The following is a 21,716-nucleotide window of genomic DNA, read 5'->3' on the forward strand; positions in this document are numbered from 1 at the left end:
TTGGCTTTTTAAAAAAATTGTTTTCATTTTCTGAAGGCCATAACATTGGAAAAGTAGAAGAAAACGATGTCTGGTCAATTGTTAAATTATAGGTGTGTGCACCCATACAAGTTTTTCCTAGTATTAAATATATACTAGATCTCCAAACTTGCCTAACTCAGTCTTTGCATTGCCTGTTTAATATATGTTTGAACAGTCTCTCATAGGTAAATATGGTTTTGACTAATAATGATCACAGTTAATTTTTATTCCATATATTTTTGTTGTAGTTATAACTTAAGTTTTTTTTTAATCCTTTATGGACATAGCTCAGTATGAAGCACCAACATCCATAATGTCAATGAATGGTATTCGTGGGAATGATATTTCTGGAGCTGGTAGTACACAAAATTCAGTGCTGATCCATGAATTTGCTGAGGATTGGCCAGACTGGAGCAAGTCAGAGGAGAATGAAAGAAATGTAGGAATTAAGATTGAACATACAAAGGATTGCATCAGTACAGGTAATCAATCTGAGATGAAAGACGAATCATGGGATGACTTTGAACCTACTATAGATGATCATCCTTGCACAATAAAACCAGAACAATCAAATAAGCAGCAGACTTCTGACTTGCCTATTACTGGCAATAAGGCCCAGTCCAAAGGCATGAAACTTTCTTTAGCACTGAAAACTCGCTCTGTTACATCTTGTGAGAATTGGAGAAATGATAACTGGAACCAGCAGAACATATCAAAAAAGGAAAGTCAAAAAGCAGTTTCAACTGGACAGACATTCTCCAGGCAGAAAACTACTGCACAGAAAACCTCTTTAAACACTGGGCTCGGAGAGGAATTCACTATAAATGTCAAGAAAAAGCCACAGAGGGACCCTGAATTAGATCTGTTTGCTGATATGATACCAGACATTAAAGTTTCTTCCACAGGTTTGTTAATGCCAACACAAAGAACAGAACTAAATGTTACAGCCAAAGCAACTGAAGAAGCATCAAAATATACAGAGAAGACTCTGAGAGCAGACGGTAATTCACCAACTCTAGCACTTGCATCAAAGTTTGCGGCAGACATTGTTGAGGTGAGTTGAAACTTTAAATCAAGGGGCATGACACATTTTCCTGGTACTTTTTAACTATGGTCTGAAAGAGTAGGATAGAAAATGTAGGCTTCCTCTTGTATCTTGAAAATATGTTTTTGATTGTTCAACATTATAGTGATCAACAGTTCAACACCTATTAGTACTTTATCAAAAACTGAGAAATGTGTCCTGTGCTTCTCATGAGTATCTTGAACTGCTCTGTCCATTTGTTGATTACAGTGGTCTAAGGTTTCAATCTATAATGCAGTAGAGATCAAGATCTTCAAATCTGTGAGTGATTGCATAATTTCCTTAATTTTTAAAAAAATATAAACTAAGTAAATTCTACTCAGCATTTAAATATGGACTCTCAATATATGAGTAAAATTAGATAAAAGCTGCATGGATTTGGAGCAGGAGTACTGAAGCACACAGAGTACACATTTCTAAGTTTTAGAACATAAAGTTACAGCGCAGTACACGCTCTTTGGCCCTCGATGCTGCACCGATTTGTGAAATTAATCCGATGCCCATCTAACCTACACTATTCCATTATTATCCATATGTATGTCCAATGCCCATTTAAATGCCCTTAATGTCAGCAAGTTTATTACTGTTGCAGGCAGGCCGTTCCACTCCCCTACTACTCTGAGTGAACAAACTTCCCCGATATCTTCCTAAATCTACCATCACTCAATTTAAAGCTGTGTCCCCTCATGTTAGCCTTCACCATCCGAGGGAAAAGGCTATCACCATCCATCCTATCTAACACTCTGATTATCTTATAGTCTTGATTAAGTCACCCCTCAACCTTCTTCTCTCCAATGAAAACAGCCTCAGTTCCCTGAGCCTTTCCTTGTAAGACCTACCTTCCATACTAGACAACATCCTAGTAAATCTCCTTTGAATCCTTTCCAAAGCTTCCACATCCTTCCTATAATACGGTGACTAAAAGTTTGCAACACTCCAGGTGTGGCCTTACCCGTGTCTTGTACAGCTGAAGCATGACTTCATGGCTCCGAAACTCGATCCTCATACCAATGAAACTCGATCCTCATACCAATAAATGCCAACACACCATATGCCTTCTTAACAATTCAAATCAACTTGGGTAGCAACTTTCAGGGATTTGTGCACCTGGACACAGAGATCTCTCTGTTCATCCACACTGCCAAAAATTTTACCATGAGCCCAGTACTCTGCATTCCTATTACTTCTTCCGAAGTGAAATACATCACACTTTTCTGCATTAATCTCCATTTGCCACTTCTCAGCCCAGTTCTGAATTTTATCTATGTCCCTCTGTAACCTATAACATCCTTCAGCAATATCACAAGTCTGCCTACCTTAGTGTCATCCCAAATTTATTAACCCATCCTTCTACGCCCACATCCAGATCATTTATAAAAGTGACAACTGTGACCTCAAAACTGATCTTTGTGGCGCACCACTGGTAACTGAGCTCAGGATGATCATTTCCCATCAATCTCCACCCTCTGTCTTCTTTCAGCTAGCTAATTTTTGATCCAAACTGCTCAATCACCTTCAATCCTGAAACTCCGTATTTTGTGCAATAGTCTACTGTGAGGAACCTTATCAAATGCCTTATTGAAGTCCATATACACCACATCAACCGCTTTACCATCTTCCACCTGTTTTGTCACCTTCTCAAAGAAGTCAAGTTAGTTAGGCACAACCCACGTTTACAAAAACGTGTTGACTATCCCTAATCAAATTCATTCTTTCCAGATGATTATAAATCCAATTCAACTTTTTCCAACACCTTACGCACAACCAAAGTAAGGCTCACTAACCTATACCAGGGTTGTCCCGACTCCCCCTTCTTAAACAAGGGAACAACATTTGCTATCCTCCGGTCTTCTGGCACTACACCTGTCGACAGTGATGACATAAAGATCAAAGCCAAAGGCTCTACAGTCTCCTACCTGGCTTCCCAGAGAATCTGAGGATAAACCCCATCCAGCCCAGGGGTCAATTTTCTGATCTTCCAAAATTGGCATATCCTCCTCTTTGTCAACCGCAATCCCATCTAATCTGGGAGCTTGTCTCTGTATTCTCACTAACATTACACTTTTTCAGTGTGAATATTGATGAAAAGTATTCATTACGCGCTTCCCCTATGTCCTCAGATTCCACACACAACTTTCCAGTATGGTCTTTGATTGGCCGTAATCTTTGAGTCTTTTTTTTTATACCTGATATACATATAGAAGGCCTTAGGATTTTCCTTGATCCTATCTGCCAACAACTTCTCATGTCCCCTCCTGGCTCTTCTTTGCCCTCTCTTTAGATCATTTCTGTCTAACTTATAACTCTCAAGCCCCCTAACTAAGCCTTCACGCTTCACCCTCACGTAAGCCTTCCTCTTCCTCATGACAAACGCTTCAACTTCTTTAGTAAACCATGGCTCCCTCTCTTGACAACTACCTCCCTGACTGATAGGTATATACTTATCAAGGACCCGCAATAGCTGTTCCTTGAATAAGCTCCACATTTCAAGTGGTTGCAAAATAGAAACATAGAAAAATACAGCGCAGTACAGGCCCTTTGGCCCTCGATGTTGGGCCAACCCAAGCCCACCTAACCTACATTAGCCCACTATCCTCCATGTGCCTATCCAATGCCCGTTTAAATGCCCATAAAGAGGGAGAGTCGACCACTGTTAATGGCAGGGTATTCCATGAACTCACGACTCGCTGAATAAAGAATCTACTCCTAACATCTGTCCTATACCTACCTCCCCTTAATTTAAAGCTATGCCCCCTCGTAATAGCTGACTCCATACGTGGAAAAAGGTTCTCATTGTCAACCATATCTAAACCCCTAATCATCTTGTACACCTCTATCAAGTCACCCCAAACCTCCTTTTCTCCAATGAAAACAGCCCCAAGTGCCTTAGCCTTTCCTCATACGATCTTCCTACCATACCAGGCAACATCCTGGTAAACCTCCTCTGCACCCGTTCCAGTGCCTCCACATCCTTCCTATAGTATGGCGACCAAAACGGCACAAAATACTCCAGATTCGGCCGCACCAGAGTCTTATACAACTGCAACATGACCTCAGGACTCCGGAACTCAATTCCTCCACCACGCATACTTTTTTTATTAGCACTGTTGGCTCTCAAATTCTTAATCGTAACATTGAGTTCCTGGCATGTATAATTTGAGACGTGGATTAATAACTTCCAATTTATATTTGTCAAATTCTAGTTTTAGTTACCTCTAGTAGTAGACTGTAGGATACATTTTGAGAGTTTTAAATGCCAGCACAATGTTGATACGTAAGCATTATTGTTTCAGTAATCCAATGATATCCATATGTTATTTCTGATTTAAGAAATTTTTAAACAAAATTCATGAGTTGTTTCAATGTAATTTATTGTTCACCCGATTGCTGTTAATATTGTTTTCAGCATCTGTTCAATTTAGCATAAATTTTAAAATTATTGTAAAATTTAGGGAATTTTTTGATAAATATTGTTTTATAGTGTATGTATGATATGTGAAGGAAGTACTATTTTTGATGGTGCTTTGCAAAATTTCTAAAGGGGAATCAATATCTTTTAGCATTTTCAATTCCAAAATTTCACTCGAGATTTCCATAGCTTTGATAGTACATTGTATTTGATAACCCAACAATTTATGCGAGACCAAGTTAGTGTCACAGACTCCTCAGCAGGATAGAAAGATGATCATGGAATATTCTCATGGAGTGATTGTGATGAACACTAATTTCTGATGCAAAAGCAAGAGATGGGGTAAAGCAAAGTTGAGTGCAAAACAGTCGGCCAAGAAACATCATATGCACTTCTCTGCAGTCTCATTTTACAGTGTTAATTTCCTGCACTACAGCAATGTCAAGATGAGAACACTGGCCCTAATATTAAACTTGCAGGGCCTTTCACTGGGGCAGATGCATGATAATGTTCAATCAATCTAGAAGTTCTTATAAGTTCTTCATACCTTCAATGTTTCCCGTCCAACAGCCAGCCTTGAGGCCACCTGCAGCGTAAAGGCTCAATCAGTTGGAGAAGTTGGAAGATCATGTGCTTGTGTGATAAGCAGGTAGTGGATAGAGAAATCGGTACTTGCTTGGAAGCAGTCTTGCTGCAGGCCAGTTGAAAAGGCACATAACTTATTGACTTTGCCTTGCTCATTTCCTTTTAGTTGCCAGGCATGCTGATGTTGGTTAAAATGAAAGCAGCCAATTGGGTTACATGTTGCCAATCAATTCCTCTCCCAATATTTGATTGGGTATACTGCATCTTTAAAGAGATGTCTGCATTGTAGGGTTGGCTTAAAATTTTAAAAAGTTACTGGACACAAATGTGCCCATTTTGTTCATTAATTTTAAAGTGGAAAATGAGGTACACGTGTATTCTAAAGGAGCAGAAGAGAAAGCAGATGTAGAATGGGTCACTGTGACAAGCAACTGGCTGAAACATCTCTGAATATGTAGTACTTCTAATGGCAGTGAACCCAGTCTACATGCAAGCTGGCAGGAAGTCTGGGAGCACTAGAGGCAAATAGAAATCTAGAAAAGATGTTTTCCAATGACAAAAAGATAAAAATTTCTCCCACAGTCCCCTGTATATTTACTATAAATATATTTATTAAAATGCAAGATACTGGAGTATAAAAATACATTGTCACTGCTCTGCACATGTAACTATTTGATGCCTTAAGTCGAGCTAGTTTATGGGAAGCTAAGATATTGTATATATTATTATATCTTAAATATGTACTGTGTTTGGTCTTTTTCAGGTGGAAACTGAAGGCTGGGAGGATGATCTGAATTGGGAGGATAATAGTTGGTGAAATAGAAACTGTGCCTAAAACAATTTTGTAAACTAAGGTCAACATCTTTGATACTCAAAACTCAAACACTCTGGACATACCATCTCCCCCTATCCTTTGACCAGTTTAGCTTTTGTTTAGTACAGTAAATATTGCTGGCTGCAATAAAGATGGTGATATTTTGTTGTCTCTGAAAATACAAGAAACAACAGTTTTTAGAGTATCTGAGAAGGATATATTGGGAACTACATGATGCCATCAGCTTGTTCATGTTTACTGAGATGTCATCTTATTGATATTTACCAAGTACCAGAAAATCTTTATTTTGAAATGGATTCTAATAGTAAAAATCTTAAATGTTATTTGGAGGAAAGGTGTACTGATGGCTTCTCCTCTGTGACTTGCAACTAAGTTACCCTCCAGATTAAAATACAAGTTTCTTCGGTGAAATGTTCAAGTAATCTAGATTTGGGTAAAAAGTGATCATTTACTGTATTTCTGTGTACATTAAAACTAAGTGTAACAAAGCAATTTTGCTTGCACTTCAGCATAAAATGCAACCTGAGGCTAGCCCAGTGCCCCCTATTAATACAGTAGATTAAGACTCCCTGGAGGAGTTAATCTCATGCAGAAGTCACACTAGCCCTAAAAAAACCTAACTTATGCTCTACAGCTTTAGAGGTAGAGCTGCTGGTGAAGTCAGCGTGCAGATACCAAAACTGAGTAAGTGCCCCATTAAATGCCAAATGTTTCTCTCCGATATAGCATTTATATTTATTAACTCAGTGTAAAGTCCTGCCTTAGAAGCTCCATACTACCTGTTTAAGTTGGTAAATGTAAATATTGCAGTGCCATATTGGAGAGATTGCGATTAGTTTCTTTTTTCCTGTCAAACAACAGTTTTAATATAGTTAAGTATCAATTCTGTCATGATACATTAGGGAGATTCAGATGGCGGAAAGATATGTTTTTAGATTATTGAGCTGAGGCAGGGCCAAAGTTTTTCATTTTGGTGCCATGTACATCTAGACTAATTGTAACCCCATATGAACACCAGTTTTGGGAAATCACCAGGTTAGCGAAGTCTTTGAAATATTTGTTTTAGGCGCCTGTAGATACTTTGACTCAAAATACCAAATATAATATTTAAATCAAGAGCTTGATACATTTTGCATATTCATTTGTGCAGAAATATTGATGGGATTGTACTGATTACTTTCATAATTACAACTATTGTGTGTGTGTTTGGGAACTACACCAAAATAGTTCTAATTGAACACGTGGTTGTATTTCTGAAAGTATAAATTTTAGAAGTTTTTTTTCTGATGGAAATATTTGCTTTCAGTTAGCAAATGTGATTTTAAGCTCTTGAAGTCTGTTTTCATAGTTGATGTTCCAACTCAGCAGCAAATAAATAATTCTGTAACTATTTAGTTACACATCAAATATACATAGGAATCCACTACTTACAACCAAAACGTTCTGGACATTGAAGTCCTGTTCGAATAATGAAACAATTTGGTAGAACAAAAGTTAAAACAATGGCCTTCATCTTTTGCGTATTGAGTCTTTATATTTGAATTAAATTATCCCTATTTACTAGCTGTCTATTTGAATTCACTTAAACTAGTTCTTACTGAGAATATGTACACAACTCAAAATAACTTCAAATTCAAGTGATAATTAAACTTGTAGACCACAATATTTGGCATGAAAACCAAATGTTGCACAGTACAGAAATGAAGCATGTTATATGGTAAAGCTTTTCCTGTTCAATAATAATCTATCTCTGGCATTCAGTGTCAGATTGGCTTGATCCTTGCCTTAGCACTGTCACGGAGGATAAAATTCAGACTTTTTTCTTTTTAATTTTATTTAGTAGATCAGACTTAGAGATTGGATTTTATTCTGAATCTATGGACAATTACTGAATACACACTACTTTGATACAAAGAATTGCCAATGAACAGTTGAATTAGCAAATATCCATTTATAATGTTTGATTCTACATAATTTTAGTTGTACAAACTAGCTTAAGTAATTTAAGTGAAAGGTATGAAACTGTTCATTTGTAGTCAGTTTAGAAATTGCAGGATTTAAGCAGATCAAATACGATGGACTTAGAACTGGAACACTGGGCAAATTAATGTGAATACTCTGGAATTGGTAGTTTAATCACTTTAATTTCTCTTTTTCCCTTCAAAATTGTTAAATCAAGACACTTAAGCATCAGTGACAGTGCATTTGGAAGTTAACATAAGTAAAATGTATTTACACAAGTCCTTATTCAGCAATGTACCAAGTTAGATTAATTTAAGGATATTCACTCAACTGATTTATTTAAAATGTTTAGGTTTATTTTGAAAGAGAATTCCCAATTTTAAAAAAGCCAACTTTAAAAAGTAAAATAATTTATTGGATTCAAATGTATTAATTTTATATAATAAAGACCTATTTGAAAAATAAGTTACATTTAACATTGGTTTTGTACTTAATTGCAAGTGACCACATCCAGCAACAAAATCTTGATACTTCCAGTTTTAAAAACACATTCTCATTGCAGGTTTAAGCACTCCTTTGCAGCAGAAAAAGGACGATCAGCTTCTTGCTGGCTGGCAGAATGTCAACACAAAGTAAGATTATCACCTCGTGCATGTAGCTCACATCTTTTGGTGATCCTGAGCAAACCTGTTTTGCATATGTTCGCAGACATTCACAGCTCCACTCAGTTGTAAAATGTTGGTAGAGCTAAGAATCAGTACTGTTCATTATTAAACAGAATTTGTTCCATTGGAACTCTGCACTGCTTTTTGGGATCTTTTGAGGGTACTGTACATATGGTGAATTGCAGAATGCTAGAGAAGTGTGGCCCTTTTGATCTGAACTTTCAATAAAACCTGTGTAAATTTGAAAACATTCGCTTGAGTAATCCCAACTTTCACATCAATTATTAGACTCTGAACTCAGTTGAGAATTTAGCACTGCGGTCACAGTTGTTTCATCAGCTTTGTGACTGTCTTAATTGTGTTGTTTAACTCAAGTACCACAGATTTTTTTAAAATATTGGTCAATTAGGTGCTCAGTTATCTACCTGACTAGCTCAAGTAGGTACTGCTGATTCACTTTAGCTCTTACAGAATTACTGTTTCAGAAAGCCACAAAAAAATTCTGAATTGTATCTAAACACGTTAAAAATTTTACTAACGAATGAGCAACAAGTACATTATGTATGGTTAATTTGATGCAAATCAATCCTGGAACATTAGCCACACGCAATTCTAGACTCTCAAAAGATGGTTGACGGACATCACTGATCAATTCCATTATACAGCGATGATGGTCTTGCTGCAGGGAGGAAAAACTATGTTGTAATTTCTTTAGACTGTCATGTACTTTATTGCCTGCAATTGTTCAAAGCAGTGATCGTTGCATGTAGGGCTTGTAAACGGGCCTTTATCCATTCGGGTGCTGGTCCCTGTTTTATCAAGGTCTGCAGTGTTTTAAAAGCATTTTCTGCCGCTTGCAAGGCCCTCTCATACTCTTCATCAAATTGTTCCAACCGGGCACGTTTAGCAGATGGCTGAGAAAACAAAAAAAAAATTCAGTCCTACTAACAAATTCTGATGGTTCGAGCTGCTGTAATGGTTCTCCATGTCTGCTTGAAGCACATTTTTCTCCCCTTGCGGGTTCTTGTAGGAACAGGTATAGGCCATTCAGCCTGCTCTTCCACTCACTAAGTCCAAATGCTGCCTAAGGTTCATATCTCTTGATACTCTTCCTTAAATCTAAACGAGAAATTTTTATTAACTGAATAAAATAACCGCCATTTGAGGAAGGATTCCAAGCCTCTAGTGTTTTTCACATGTAGGAGAATTTTCTAATGTCTCTCGAGTAGCCTATTTTTAGGCCTTGTCCTCTGGTTCTAGAATTTTAAATCAGTGGAATTAGTTTTGTCTGTCCTGTCTTTTCCTGTTAATATCCTGAAGGCCACTATTAAATTGCCCCTTTAACCTTCTAAATTCCAGAGAACAAAGGTCAAATTTATCTATTTTCCTCAATAAAAGCCCTGAAGTCCAGGTATCACCCTTGTAAACCTGCATTTAGGGCCAAAACATCCTAAGTGGGGTCTACCAAGTGTTTTGTATAACTGCAACATAACATCTTCACCCTTGTACTGTAGCCCTTTAGGTATGAAAACCAGCATTTCATCAGTTTTGATTATTTCTGCATCTTTTATGTCATTTTAAAGAGTTTTGCACCTGAACCCTCAAATCTTGTTGGACAGCCACTGTATTTAGCATTGTGTCTTCTGAAAGAAATCAATCATTTTCAATCCAAAATGAATAACCTCACATTTGCTTGCATGAAAATCCATCTGCCATATTTTGTCCATTACCTAATCTCTCCATGTCCTGTTATAATTTTGTGCTGTGCTGTCATCATCACTATCTACAATGCTGCCTAGTTTTGTTTTCAGCAAATTTGCATTTGACTTTTTATGCCTTTATCCAAGTCATGAAATGAATATTGTGAATAATTCAGGCCCCAACATTAATCCCTGCAGACACCCTAGTCAAACCTTGTCAATTTCAGTACCCTTTATTCCCTCTACTTTCTCACATACTGACCATTGCTCCACTTCCCAAATGGCACTAGCAAAAATCCTCAAGGATAGTGGTGTTCCTCCAGTTTAAATGTAATCTATCCACCTGACCTGGAAGGGGGATTTGATGATTCAGATATCTGAATCCCTCCCTCCTATACCAGTTCTTTAACTATGTATTCAGTTGTACTATCGTCCTAGTTCTGACTTCACTAGCATGTGGCATGGGGGTTATCCCAAAATTACAACACTAGAGGTCCTTTTTTTTTTAAGATCATCATAGAATAGAATCCCTATAGTGTGGAAACAGGCCCTTTGGCCTAACAAGTCCACAATGACCCTCTGAAGAGTAACCCACCCAACCCCATTCCCTTACATTCCTGTCACTAATGCACCTAACCTACACACCCATGAACAATGGCCAATGACTTAACCTGCAAACCTCTGCACTGTGGGAGGAAACCAGAGCATCCAGAAGAAACCCACGCAGATGAGGAGAATGTGCAAACTCCACACACAGTTGCCAGAGGCTGGAATCGAACCTGGGTTCCTGGCACTGAGTGTGCTAACAACTGAGCAGTCGTGCTACTCCACATTTGTGCCTCATTCCCTAAATTCCTTCTGCAGGACCACATCACCTTTCCTGCCTCTGTCATTCGTTCCAAAATGAACCATAATAATGTCTGCTGTTCACACTCTCCTGTCCACTAGCTTCCACTGGAGCACTGATTCCCTTCTCATTCTTTCCTCTAATACACAAATACAACAACTCTCAGCAGAAATCACGTGCTGTCAGTACTTGTATTGATTGGTGAAAGGTACCAGCTGTCATGACAACATGTGACATGTGAGTTGATACCAGATTTTAAGAAATATTTCCAAGAACAAAAAAGGATTATATTTATAAATAGAGAACAATTGTGTATGCTGATCTCATCCAGGGCAGCAACTTAGATACTATACCCTGTTTTAGGTTTTTGGAAATGAGTCGAGCTATCTGGTGCTGATAGCCATCGTAAAACTCCATTTGGAAATATGCATGAATGATTAAGCTACGACAGATTAGGCTCAGTTGTGTTGCATTACATTGTTGAAGTCTGTCAAAATTCATAACTAATTCCACAAAGGCAAAGTACCAGACCATGGTCACTATTCATAATTAAGAAATAGTGAGCTTGCACTTAAAACCTTCTAAAGGAAGTAGCAAAGTATCTGAGTACATACCTCCACCACAGAGTCATTCACTGCACATAGATTTAGGTGAGTGAAATGTGCATCTAGAATTGCATTCTGTCGTTTTAACCTTTCCACTTGTAATTCCTTGGATTCAACTGTTGTGATCACCTGTGAAACAAAAAGAAAACATTTAACACTGGAAGGGGTCCTCCAGAGAATAAAACTTTCTTCATTTGGTTTTTGCAGAAGTTTAAGTTTTAGAAATTTCATGAGATTTGCGGGGATGCACTACATTTAAGTAACCAATCAAATTCCAGAGAAACCTAGCAAACTCTGATCACAAACTCTGGTTTGATTGCAACTCCTTTGTTGACATCTTTAACATCTTGTCTGAAGGTATAACAACTAACTGGATGAAAAAAGTTAGCTTAATATTATCACTGAAAAATCCAGGATCCAACCAATCTTATAACCCTGACCAAAAACATTTAGATAATTTCCATGTCTTCATTTAAGTTAATACAATCCAAGTGGAAGGACATTAAGCCAAGATTGTCTTGGATTTTCATTAGCTAGGAGATCTTGCATTCCTATTCCATAAGACCATTAGACGTAGGAGTGGAAGTAAGGCCATTTCGGCTCATTACGTCCACTGTGCAATTTAATCATGGCTGATGGGCATTTCAACTCCCCTCACCCGCACTCTCCCCATGGCCCTTAATTCTTTGCGAGATCAAGAACTTACCAAATTCTGCCTTGAAGACATTTAACGTTCTGGCCTCCACTACGCTCCATGGCAATGAATTCCACAGGCCCACCACTCTCTGGCTGAAGAAATGTCTCCTCGTTTCTGTTCTAAGTTGACCCCTCTAATTCTTAGGCTGTGCCCACAGGTCCTAGTCACCCTGACTAACGGAAACAAATTCCCAGCATCCACCCTTTCTAAGCCATGCATTATCTTGTAAGTTTCTATTCTATCTCCCCTCAAGCTTCTAAACTCTAATGAATACAATCCCAGGTTTCTCAGCTGTTCATCATATGTTAGGCCTACCATTCCAGGGATCATCTGCTGGACATGCTCCAGTGCCAGTATATCCTTCGTGAGGTATGGGGCTGAAAAGTGCAAGACCTCACATTTGCTCATGTTGAACTTCATCAGCCATTTCCTGGATCACTCTCCTAAACCTTCTAAATCTTTCTGCAGCCTCCTCAACTCCTCAGAACTATCCACCAACTTTGTATCATCGGCAAACTTCGCCAGGATGCCCCCAGTCCCTTCATCCAGATCATTAATGTATAACGTGAACAGCTGCGACTCTAACACTGAACCCTGCGGGACACCACTTGTCACTGGCTGCCGTTCCAAGAATGAACCTTTTATCCAAACTCTCTGCATTCTGTCAGACAGCCATGCCAGTACCTCACCTCTCACACCATAGACCCTCACCTTACTCAACAGCCTCCCATTAGGCACCTTATCAAAGGCCTTTGGAAGTCTAGATAGATAATATCCACTGGGTTTCCCTGGTCTAACCTACTTGTCACCTCTCAAAGAATTCCAACAGCTTTGTCAGGCACAGCCTCCCCTTACTAAATCCATGCCTACTTGTTCTAATCCGACCCTGCACTTCCAAGAATTTAGAAATCTCATCCTTAATTGATTCTAGAATTTTACCAACAACCGAGGTTAGGCTAACCGGCTTATAATCCATCTTTTGTCTTGATCCTTTCTTGAACAAGGGGGTTACGACAGTGATTTTCCAATAATCTGGTGCTTTCCCTGACTCCAGTTACTTTTGAAAGATCACAACCCACACTTCTATTTCCTCAGCCACCTCCCTCAGAACTCTAGGATGTAGCCCATCAGGGCCAGGAGATTTGTCAATTTTTAGACCTTTTAGCTTTTCTAGCAATTTCTCTTTTATAACGGCTACCATCCTCAATTCTGCCCCCTGACTCTCCTTAATTGTTGGAATATTACTCATGTCTTCCACTGTGAAGACTAATGCAATGTACTTAAGTTCTTCAGCTATTGCTTTATCTCCCATCACTAGTCTTCCAGCATCAGTTTGGAGCAGCCCAATGTCTACTTTTGCCTCTTGATTATGTATTGAAAGAAACTTTGACTATCATTTCTAATATTACAGCGAGCCTACCTTCATATTTGATCCTCTCCTTCCTTATTTATCTCTTTGTTATCCTCTGTTTGTTTTTGTAGCCTTCCCAATCTTGACTTCCCAGTGCTGTTGGCCACTTTATAGGCTCTCTTTTTCTCTGATACATTTCCTGCTTTCCTTTGTCAGCCATGGCTATCTAGTCCCCTCCAATCTCCATTGTTGCTCTACTGTCCTTCCCGCTAGGCTCTGCTTCCAATCTATTTTTGTCAGTTCCTCTCTCATGCCCCTGTAATTACCTTTTATTTAACTCTAACATCACTACATCCAATTTTACCTTCTCTCAAGCTGCAGACTGAACTCTACCATATCATGAATTGCTGCCTCCTAAATGTTCCCTTACATTAAGATTGTTTATAAAACTGGCTCATTACATAGCACTAAATCCAGAATAACCTGCTCCCTTGTGGGCTCCATCACAAGCTGTTTCACAAACTGTAAGCATTCCATGAATTCCCTTTCTTTGGATCCACTGGCAACATTATTCGCCCAGTCCACCTGCATATCGAAGTCCCCCATGATCACTGTGACCTTATCTTTTTGACATGCCCTATCTATTTCCCGTTACATCTTACGCCCCTGGTCCTGACCACTATTGGGAGGTCTGTACATCACTCCCATTATGTTTTTTTTTGCCTTTGTGGTTCCTCAAGTCCAGAACACAGACTCCACAATTTGACCCTATGTAATTCAGTGCCACAGATTTAATTTTATTCTTAACTAACAAGTCAACCCCACCCCCTCTGCACACCTCTGTCTTTTCGATAAGTTGTAAATCCTTGGATGTTTAACTGCCAGTCCTGAACCCCCTGCAACCATGTTTCTATGATGTCTACCACATCATAATCATTCACGATGATTTGTGTCATTGAATTCATCTACTTTATGAATGCTACAAGCGTTCAGGTAAAGTGCTTTAATGCTAACTTTCTTATCATTATTAGGGATATTGGAAATCATTTATTGTCTTAAGTTATCCTTCCTTTTTTGCTGCATTTCTAGTCTGTCTTGAGCTTAAGCCCACCTGCACACGTGCTATCCTGCTGCTTCTCTTTCCCTTCCCTGTGACTCAGAAGTTTAAAGTTCTACTGACCACCCTTTTAGAAGATGCTACATACACTGTTAAGATTACTATGCAAATTGATAGCTGCCTATAACATAGTGTTTATTATTAAACAATAATCAGATTAGAATTATGAAAACAGTTGTCCAACAAACTAAATAGCAAGCAACATAGCCTGTTGTGTGCATACAGCCTTGAATTCTGACTTTTGTGCGATTGTACTTTTATTTTCTACAATTCTATAAACTAAGAACAAAACTGTTTAGATACTAAGTTCCACTAGTATACATCCCAATCTTCAATTATGAGTAGGCCAGCACGTCAATGCAAAAGGTGAGGCTTAAATTCTTGCAACTACCTTCACCCAGAAGGCCGAGTGGCTGATCAATCTCAGCCTCCATTGGATATCCTAGCATCATGGATGCTGGTCTTAAGCCAATTAGATTCACTCCATGTGACATCAAGGAATGGCTGGAGGTAATGGATACTGCAGAGGCTTTGAGTCCTTAACATTCTGGGAATAGTACTAAATGAGCTTGCTCCAGAACTTACTGTACCCCTAGCCAAAGTGTTTCAGTATAACTACAACCCATTTCAGCCTTGGTTCAAACATGGCTGCCTCCACTGCATTTGAGAGGTGAGATGGGAGTGACTGCCTTTGACATCAAAGCCACATTTGACAAAGGAGCCCAAGCAAAACTAGAGTCAGTGGGCAGGGTGGAGAATCTCTGCTAGTTGACGTCAATCCAGGCACCATGGAAGATTAGTGTGGTTGTTTGAGGTCAGTCACTTCAGCTCCAGGACTTATTCCTGGCGGACTTTGTCAAGATAGTGTCCTTAGCCCAACCACCTTCATCAAATGATCATCCATCCTAAACCGAGTGGTGAGGATGTTCACTATTGAATGCAGAAGGTTCAGCACCAGTTGTAACTCCTCAGATGCTCAAGCTGTCTATATTCATTTACAAGACCTAGACAATATCCAGGCTTGGGCTGAACAGTGTCAAGTTACATTCATGCCACAAAAGAACCAGGCAATGACCAACTTCAACAAAGAATGTAACCATCATCCTTTGACATTCAATGGTTATCACTGAATACTCATTATCGACATCCTGGGGGTTTCCACAAACCAGAAATTGAACTGAACTAGCTACATAAATGCCAAGACTATTCTTGTAGTGTTGGTATTTAAGAGCAGGTCAGAGATCAAGAATCCTACAGTGAGTAACTGAACTTTCAACACCTGTCCATCATTTGCAAGAGACAAGTCAGGAATATGATGGAGTACTCTTCACTTACCTAGGTAAAACCAGCTCCAACAACACTCAAGAAGATTGACACCACGCAGGATAAAACAACTGGCTTTTGCCACCACACCTACAAACATTCACTTCCTCCACCAACAGCACTCAGCGGTGCACTGAGTACCATTGACAAGATGCATTGCTGAAATTCACCAAGGCTTTGGGTGTAGGTTTGCTCGTTTAGCTGGGAGGTTTGCTTTCAGATGTTTCATCACCATAGTAGGTAACACCAGCAGTGAGCCTTTGGATAAAGCACTGATGGCATAGCCCGCTTTCTATTTAGGTGTTGAGATTTCCTTGTGATGGTGATGTCATTTCCTGTTCCTGAGAAGAAAACCTCAACACAAACAGAAAGCAGGCCATGCCACCAGTGCTTCATCTGGAAGCTTACTGATGATTTTATTTGTACAGTGATGAAACATCTGAGAATGAACCTTCCAGCTCAGCGAGCAAACCTACATCCAGAACCTCAACCTGAGCTACAAGTCTTCTCAAAACTTTCTATTCACCAAGACTCCTTAGGCAATTCCTTCCAAACCTAGGACCACTATCATCTAGAAGGACAAGGGCAGGAGATTTTTGGGAAAACCACCATTTCCAAGTTCCCCTCAAAGCCATTCATCACCCAGACTTGGAAGTATATTGCTGCTCCTTCAGTGTTGCTGGGTCAAAAATTCTGGTTCTCACTCCCTAATGGCATTGGGGGTCTACTTATACCAAAGAGACTGCAGTGGGTCACGATGGCAGTTCATCACTACCTTCTCAAGCTGAGCTAGGGATGAGCATTAAATAGTGACCCAGTCAGCAACACCCCCATCCCATGAATAAATCAAAAAATGCCAGAACTGTTTAGGAAATAAGTATTTGGCTGTTTTATTAACAATTGAATACACCTTGTTTTTGGTTCCATGAATGGGCTTCAAACTTTAAATGTTAGGTTTAATATTAAGTTGAGCTAACTTTTTCTCTCATGGTAGTTCTACAAATAAAATAAAGCAGAAAAAGAAGCAACTTTTATCATTAAACAACTTAAAAAGATAGGAAATTAGACTTTCATAGGAATCAGTTTAAGTTAAATGTACCTTGTTCAAGAAGCTTACAACTCTGCACTTTGATTCTCCTGACTCAAGGCTTTGAGGAACCACTTCCTCATGGCATGTCTTCTAAAACAAGAAGTTTTATCAGTGACAGACTATTGAATCTAAATGGTTAAAGACAAAACTACAAAATGAAACATGTATCCTGCATTATAAATCAACCACATTAGTTTACATTGAAGTGGGTTGGAATAGTGCTGTCTTACAGAAAAGTCACTTTTTCAAAGCTGAAGGGGCAAGTTTTTGTTGACATGAATGGACTACAAACTTCCTCTCTTTTGAAGTGATATTCTTACATAACCTCAAGCATCATTATTGAAGGAAAAATAATTTAATTTGATCAACTTTATTCACAGTTATTAGTTGTCATTCAACAATCTATAAATTCCCATGAGCCAGGCTGTGCAGTGAGTACTATATAAATTCAAGTATTGATTGTTTGAAACCATTTACACTGCATGCCTCATCGGAGTTCACAATTCACGACACAGCAGATCCAACAGATCAGTTTTGCACACTCAATACAAAAATAGCTCAGTCCATTTATAGCAGATATGAAATAACAGGCTGTTATACGTTGATGATTGTTCCCAGACGTAACCGATTAACTGTCCTAGAAATATTTAATATGCATAAGTTAGTAACTTATACCTGCAGTATAAATCAAACTGTGTAACTACACTGAATACTATAACTATGTAAGAGTGATTTGTTACCTCAGCAAACAATGTGAATCCTTGTAGTGCATGTTGAAGAATTAGCCAGGATTTGTCTTCTAGAAGGGATGCAAAGAGGCAAGGCAGCTTCAGAAGGACTGTATGCTGCAGGGAATTGAAACAAATTCTCAAATCTTTATAGTTGAAGGTAAAATCGCCACGTTTTCAGGGGTAAACTAAATGGTTTATTCAACTAGATATACTGTCTTTACCCTCAATCCCAGAACAGACCTGTAATTACAGCAGCATCAACACTTAGTGCTTTTTATAAGTATATACTTTGTAACTATGTAAAAGTAAATGCAGGTCTTTGTGTTTAGATGGATTGAATGGAAATTTTGTAAACTCTCATTTCTTCGAGTAGATGAAAATTTAACCTAATTTCTAACACATAGTCTGCAACTCAAATAGCTTTGCAATAATTAGAAATTTATCTGCTGTGAAATGTGAAAGCTAGACCAATAGGGTAGATAATGTTCATCTAAGGATGATCCAGATTACATCTGCCTGAAGAATACTTCATAATCGCAGAGTATAAAACCTAAAAAAGTGGTCCATTCCTGAGTCATGACATACCACAGATTCATAAAACAAAAAAAATTAAAGAATGAGAGCAGTAAAATAATTTTAAAGGTATGTTTCCTTAGGAGACATTGGGATTTAAAGATGACAAAACGCAGAATACCTGAACATCTGGTGGTATAATTATCTTTCCAAGGGAACCTAAGAAGTCCAGCGCAGCAATACGAACATTATCAGGGGGATTCAGAGGAAGAAGGGAATTGAGGAATAATACCACCTATTGCACAAATAGGATAATTACTTATTCCAATAAGAAAAATCCAACAGTATTAAATTTCTTTTCCTGACTTGTAAGATTCTCCTAACCATATTAGAAAACCACTAGACTTGGCTTTTGACTAATAGCTATATCTATGTCTTCTCATTAACCACGAAATCATGCCCTATTTTACAGCATTTCCCATCTTAAGAAAGCACATAAATATTATAATTCTTCAGTAACTAGCATTTATCCTAAAACCAATTAATATTATACTGAGAATTTGATGACTTATCTTTCTATACATTCATATTTTTACAAGATATACACACAGATCTCATCATGAGGTGCCGGAAGACTGGAGGTTGGCAAATGTGGTGCCACTGTTTAAGAAGGACAGTAAAGGCCAGCCAGGAACCACAGACCGGTGAGCCTGACCTCGGTGGTGGGCAAGTTGTTGAAGGGAATCCTGAGGGACAGGATGTACATGTATTTGGAAAGGCAAGCACTGATTAGGGATAGTCGAGATGGCTTTGTACGTGGAAAATCATGTCTCGTAAACTTGATTGAGATTTTTGAAGAAGTAACAAAGAGGATTGATAAGGGCAGAGCAGTAGATGTGATCTATATGGACTTCAGTAAGGCATTCGACAAGGTTCCCCATGGGAGACTGATTAGCAAGGTTAGATCTCATGGAATACAGGGAGAACTAGCCATTTGGATACAGAACTGGCTCAAAGGTAGAAGAGAGGGTGGTGGTGGAGGGTTGTTTTTCAGACAGGAGGCCTGTGACAAGTGGAGTGCCACAAGGATCGGTGCTGGGTCCTCTACTTTTTGTCATTTACATAAATGATTTGGATGCGAGCATAAGGGGTACAGTTAGTAAGTTTGCAGATGACACCAAAATTAGAGGTCTAGTGGACAGCGAAGAGGGTTACCTCAGATTACAACAGGATCTTGACTATTGGGCTGAGAAGTGGCAGATAGAGTTTGTTTCAGATAAATGCGAGGTGCTGCATTTTGGGAAAGCAAATCATAGCAGGACTTATACACTTAATGGTAAGGTCCTAGGGAGTGTTGCTGAACAAAGAGACCTTGGAGTGCATGTTCATAGCTCCTTGAAAGTAGAGTCACAGGTAGATAGGATAGTGAAGAAGGCGTTTGGTATGCTTTCCTTTATTGGTCAGAGAACTGAGTATAGGAGTTGGGAGGTCATGTTGCGGCTGTACAGGACATTGGTTAGGCCACTGTTGGACTATTGTGTGCAATTCTGGTCTCCTTCCTAACAGAAAGATGTTGTGAAACTTGAAAGAGTTCAGAAAAGATTTACAAAAATGTTGCCAAGGTTGGAGGATTTGAGCAATAGGGAGAGGCTGAACAGGCTGTGGCTGTTTTCCCTGGCGCGTCGGAGGCTGAGGGGTAACCTTATAGAGGTTTACAAAATTATGAGGGTCATGGATAGGGTAAATAGGCAAAGTCTTTTCCCTGGGGTTGGGGAGTCCAGAACTAGAGGGCATAGGTTTAGGGTGAGAGGGGAAAGATAGAAAAGAGACCTGAAGGGCAATGTTTTCACGCAGAGGGTGGTATGTGTATGGAATGGGCTGCCAGAGGAAGTAGTGGAGGCTCAAACAATTGCAACATTTAAGAGGCATTTGGATGGGTATTATGAATAGGAAGGGTTTGGAGGGATATGGGCCGGGTGCTGGCAGTTGGGACTGGATTGGGTTGGGATATCTGGTTGGCATGGACGGGTTGGACCGAAGGGTCTGTTTCCATGCTGTACATCTTTTTGACTATGACTCATTGTGGCCTCAAGACACCTCCATTCCAATTGTTACAAATGCAAATTTTATAAGATTGTTATGTTTTGGGGGTCTTTGAAATTTAGGGTAAAATTAAGATGGGCATTGAGAAGGAAGAATCCTTAGGTTACTGCAAGATTAGCTTACAGGATATTTTCTTAACATCACTGAACCTCACAGTGTCATCTGTAAGGATCCAAGAGAGCAGAGTTGGAGGAAGCAGTTCTCTGTGGTTCACCAAACAAGACAGTATGTGGAAGCCTGTGCTTGGGTTGAAGGGAGTGATTTCATGAGGATTTAAACAAGAATGGAAAATTTGCCCAGAGAGCTCTAGGATAATCCTAATGCTCAAGATTTAGAAGTTATTGCTGTAAAAGGAAATAAAAAGAAACTAATCCACAGGAAATAAGAATCACTTTGGAATCATTTTAGGAGAACTGTGTGTCTACTTAAGGAACAGAGTAAAGTATAATCCTGGAGAGAGATTTTTCAGACATTTTAAGTAAGGGCTATTCTCTGTATTTTAGAATATAAGTTGCCTACTGAAATAGTGTTTAGTCAATGTTACTATAAGTTTCAGTATTACAGTATAAGTCTTAAAACTTAATCTTGTCACGTGATCCTTTCAACTTTCACTAGAAGACTGACTTATTTTCAAAATGGTATTGGTCTCAATTAGAATCGTAAGAACATTACAAACACAAACAGAAAAAACATGAGAACAGGAGGAGTGACCAAAAGTTTGATTGAAGTGGAGATTCTTAAAGAGAGATAGCCACAGAAAGGCAAAGAAGTTTGGAACATGGAGTCATATACAACATTTCAGAAGTAAACCACTGAGGGTAATGCACAGGAAATCAGCATGAAATAGATTGAAACTTTGGGGAGGCTTATTGTGATTAAGGAGGTTACAATGAAAGAAAAGGCCACAAAAATACCTAAATTGTGTCCGAGCTGAAGACACAAGACCCAACTGCCTTCACAACCTTTATTCTCCCAATATCCACCTTCCCAACTCTTCCCAATTATCCACTATTTCCCAGTTTTTGAATTCTTTCTGAAGCCTTGAATCACATCACAGTTTCACAATTCACAGTTTGTG

The 21,716-nt window shown here is 38.9% G+C and overlaps 2 protein-coding genes across 11 annotated transcripts in view; one reads left to right on the forward strand and one right to left on the reverse strand.

The window, feature by feature from the left end:
• Positions 1 to 8,365, forward strand: part of scyl3 (SCY1-like, kinase-like 3) — a 39,135-nt gene extending 30,770 nt beyond the window's left edge. For all 8 annotated transcript variants that reach the window (XM_060830352.1, XM_060830344.1, XM_060830345.1 and 5 more), the window contains exons 12-13: positions 309 to 1,075; positions 5,863 to 8,365. In XM_060830352.1, the coding sequence (XP_060686335.1) occupies positions 309 to 1,075; positions 5,863 to 5,916 (821 nt within the window). In that variant the 3' untranslated portion in view covers positions 5,917 to 8,365. The remainder of the gene's footprint in view (positions 1 to 308; positions 1,076 to 5,862) is intronic.
• firrm (fignl1 interacting regulator of recombination and mitosis) overlaps positions 8,316 to 21,716 on the reverse strand; it is a 53,922-nt gene continuing 40,521 nt past the window's right edge. For 2 of the 3 annotated variants that reach the window (XM_060830341.1, XM_060830343.1), the window contains 5 exons: positions 18,717 to 18,830; positions 18,032 to 18,136; positions 17,301 to 17,381; positions 11,723 to 11,842; positions 8,316 to 9,475 (listed from right to left, as the gene is read on the reverse strand). In XM_060830341.1, the coding sequence (XP_060686324.1) occupies positions 9,290 to 9,475; positions 11,723 to 11,842; positions 17,301 to 17,381; positions 18,032 to 18,136; positions 18,717 to 18,830 (606 nt within the window). In that variant the 3' untranslated portion in view covers positions 8,316 to 9,289. The remainder of the gene's footprint in view (positions 9,476 to 11,722; positions 11,843 to 17,300; positions 17,382 to 18,031; positions 18,137 to 18,716; positions 18,831 to 21,716) is intronic. The other variant, XM_060830342.1, reaches the window with a different exon arrangement.

This window comes from Hemiscyllium ocellatum, chromosome 9 (assembly GCF_020745735.1).
Source record: "Hemiscyllium ocellatum isolate sHemOce1 chromosome 9, sHemOce1.pat.X.cur, whole genome shotgun sequence".
NCBI classification, from domain to species: domain Eukaryota; kingdom Metazoa; phylum Chordata; class Chondrichthyes; order Orectolobiformes; family Hemiscylliidae; genus Hemiscyllium; species Hemiscyllium ocellatum.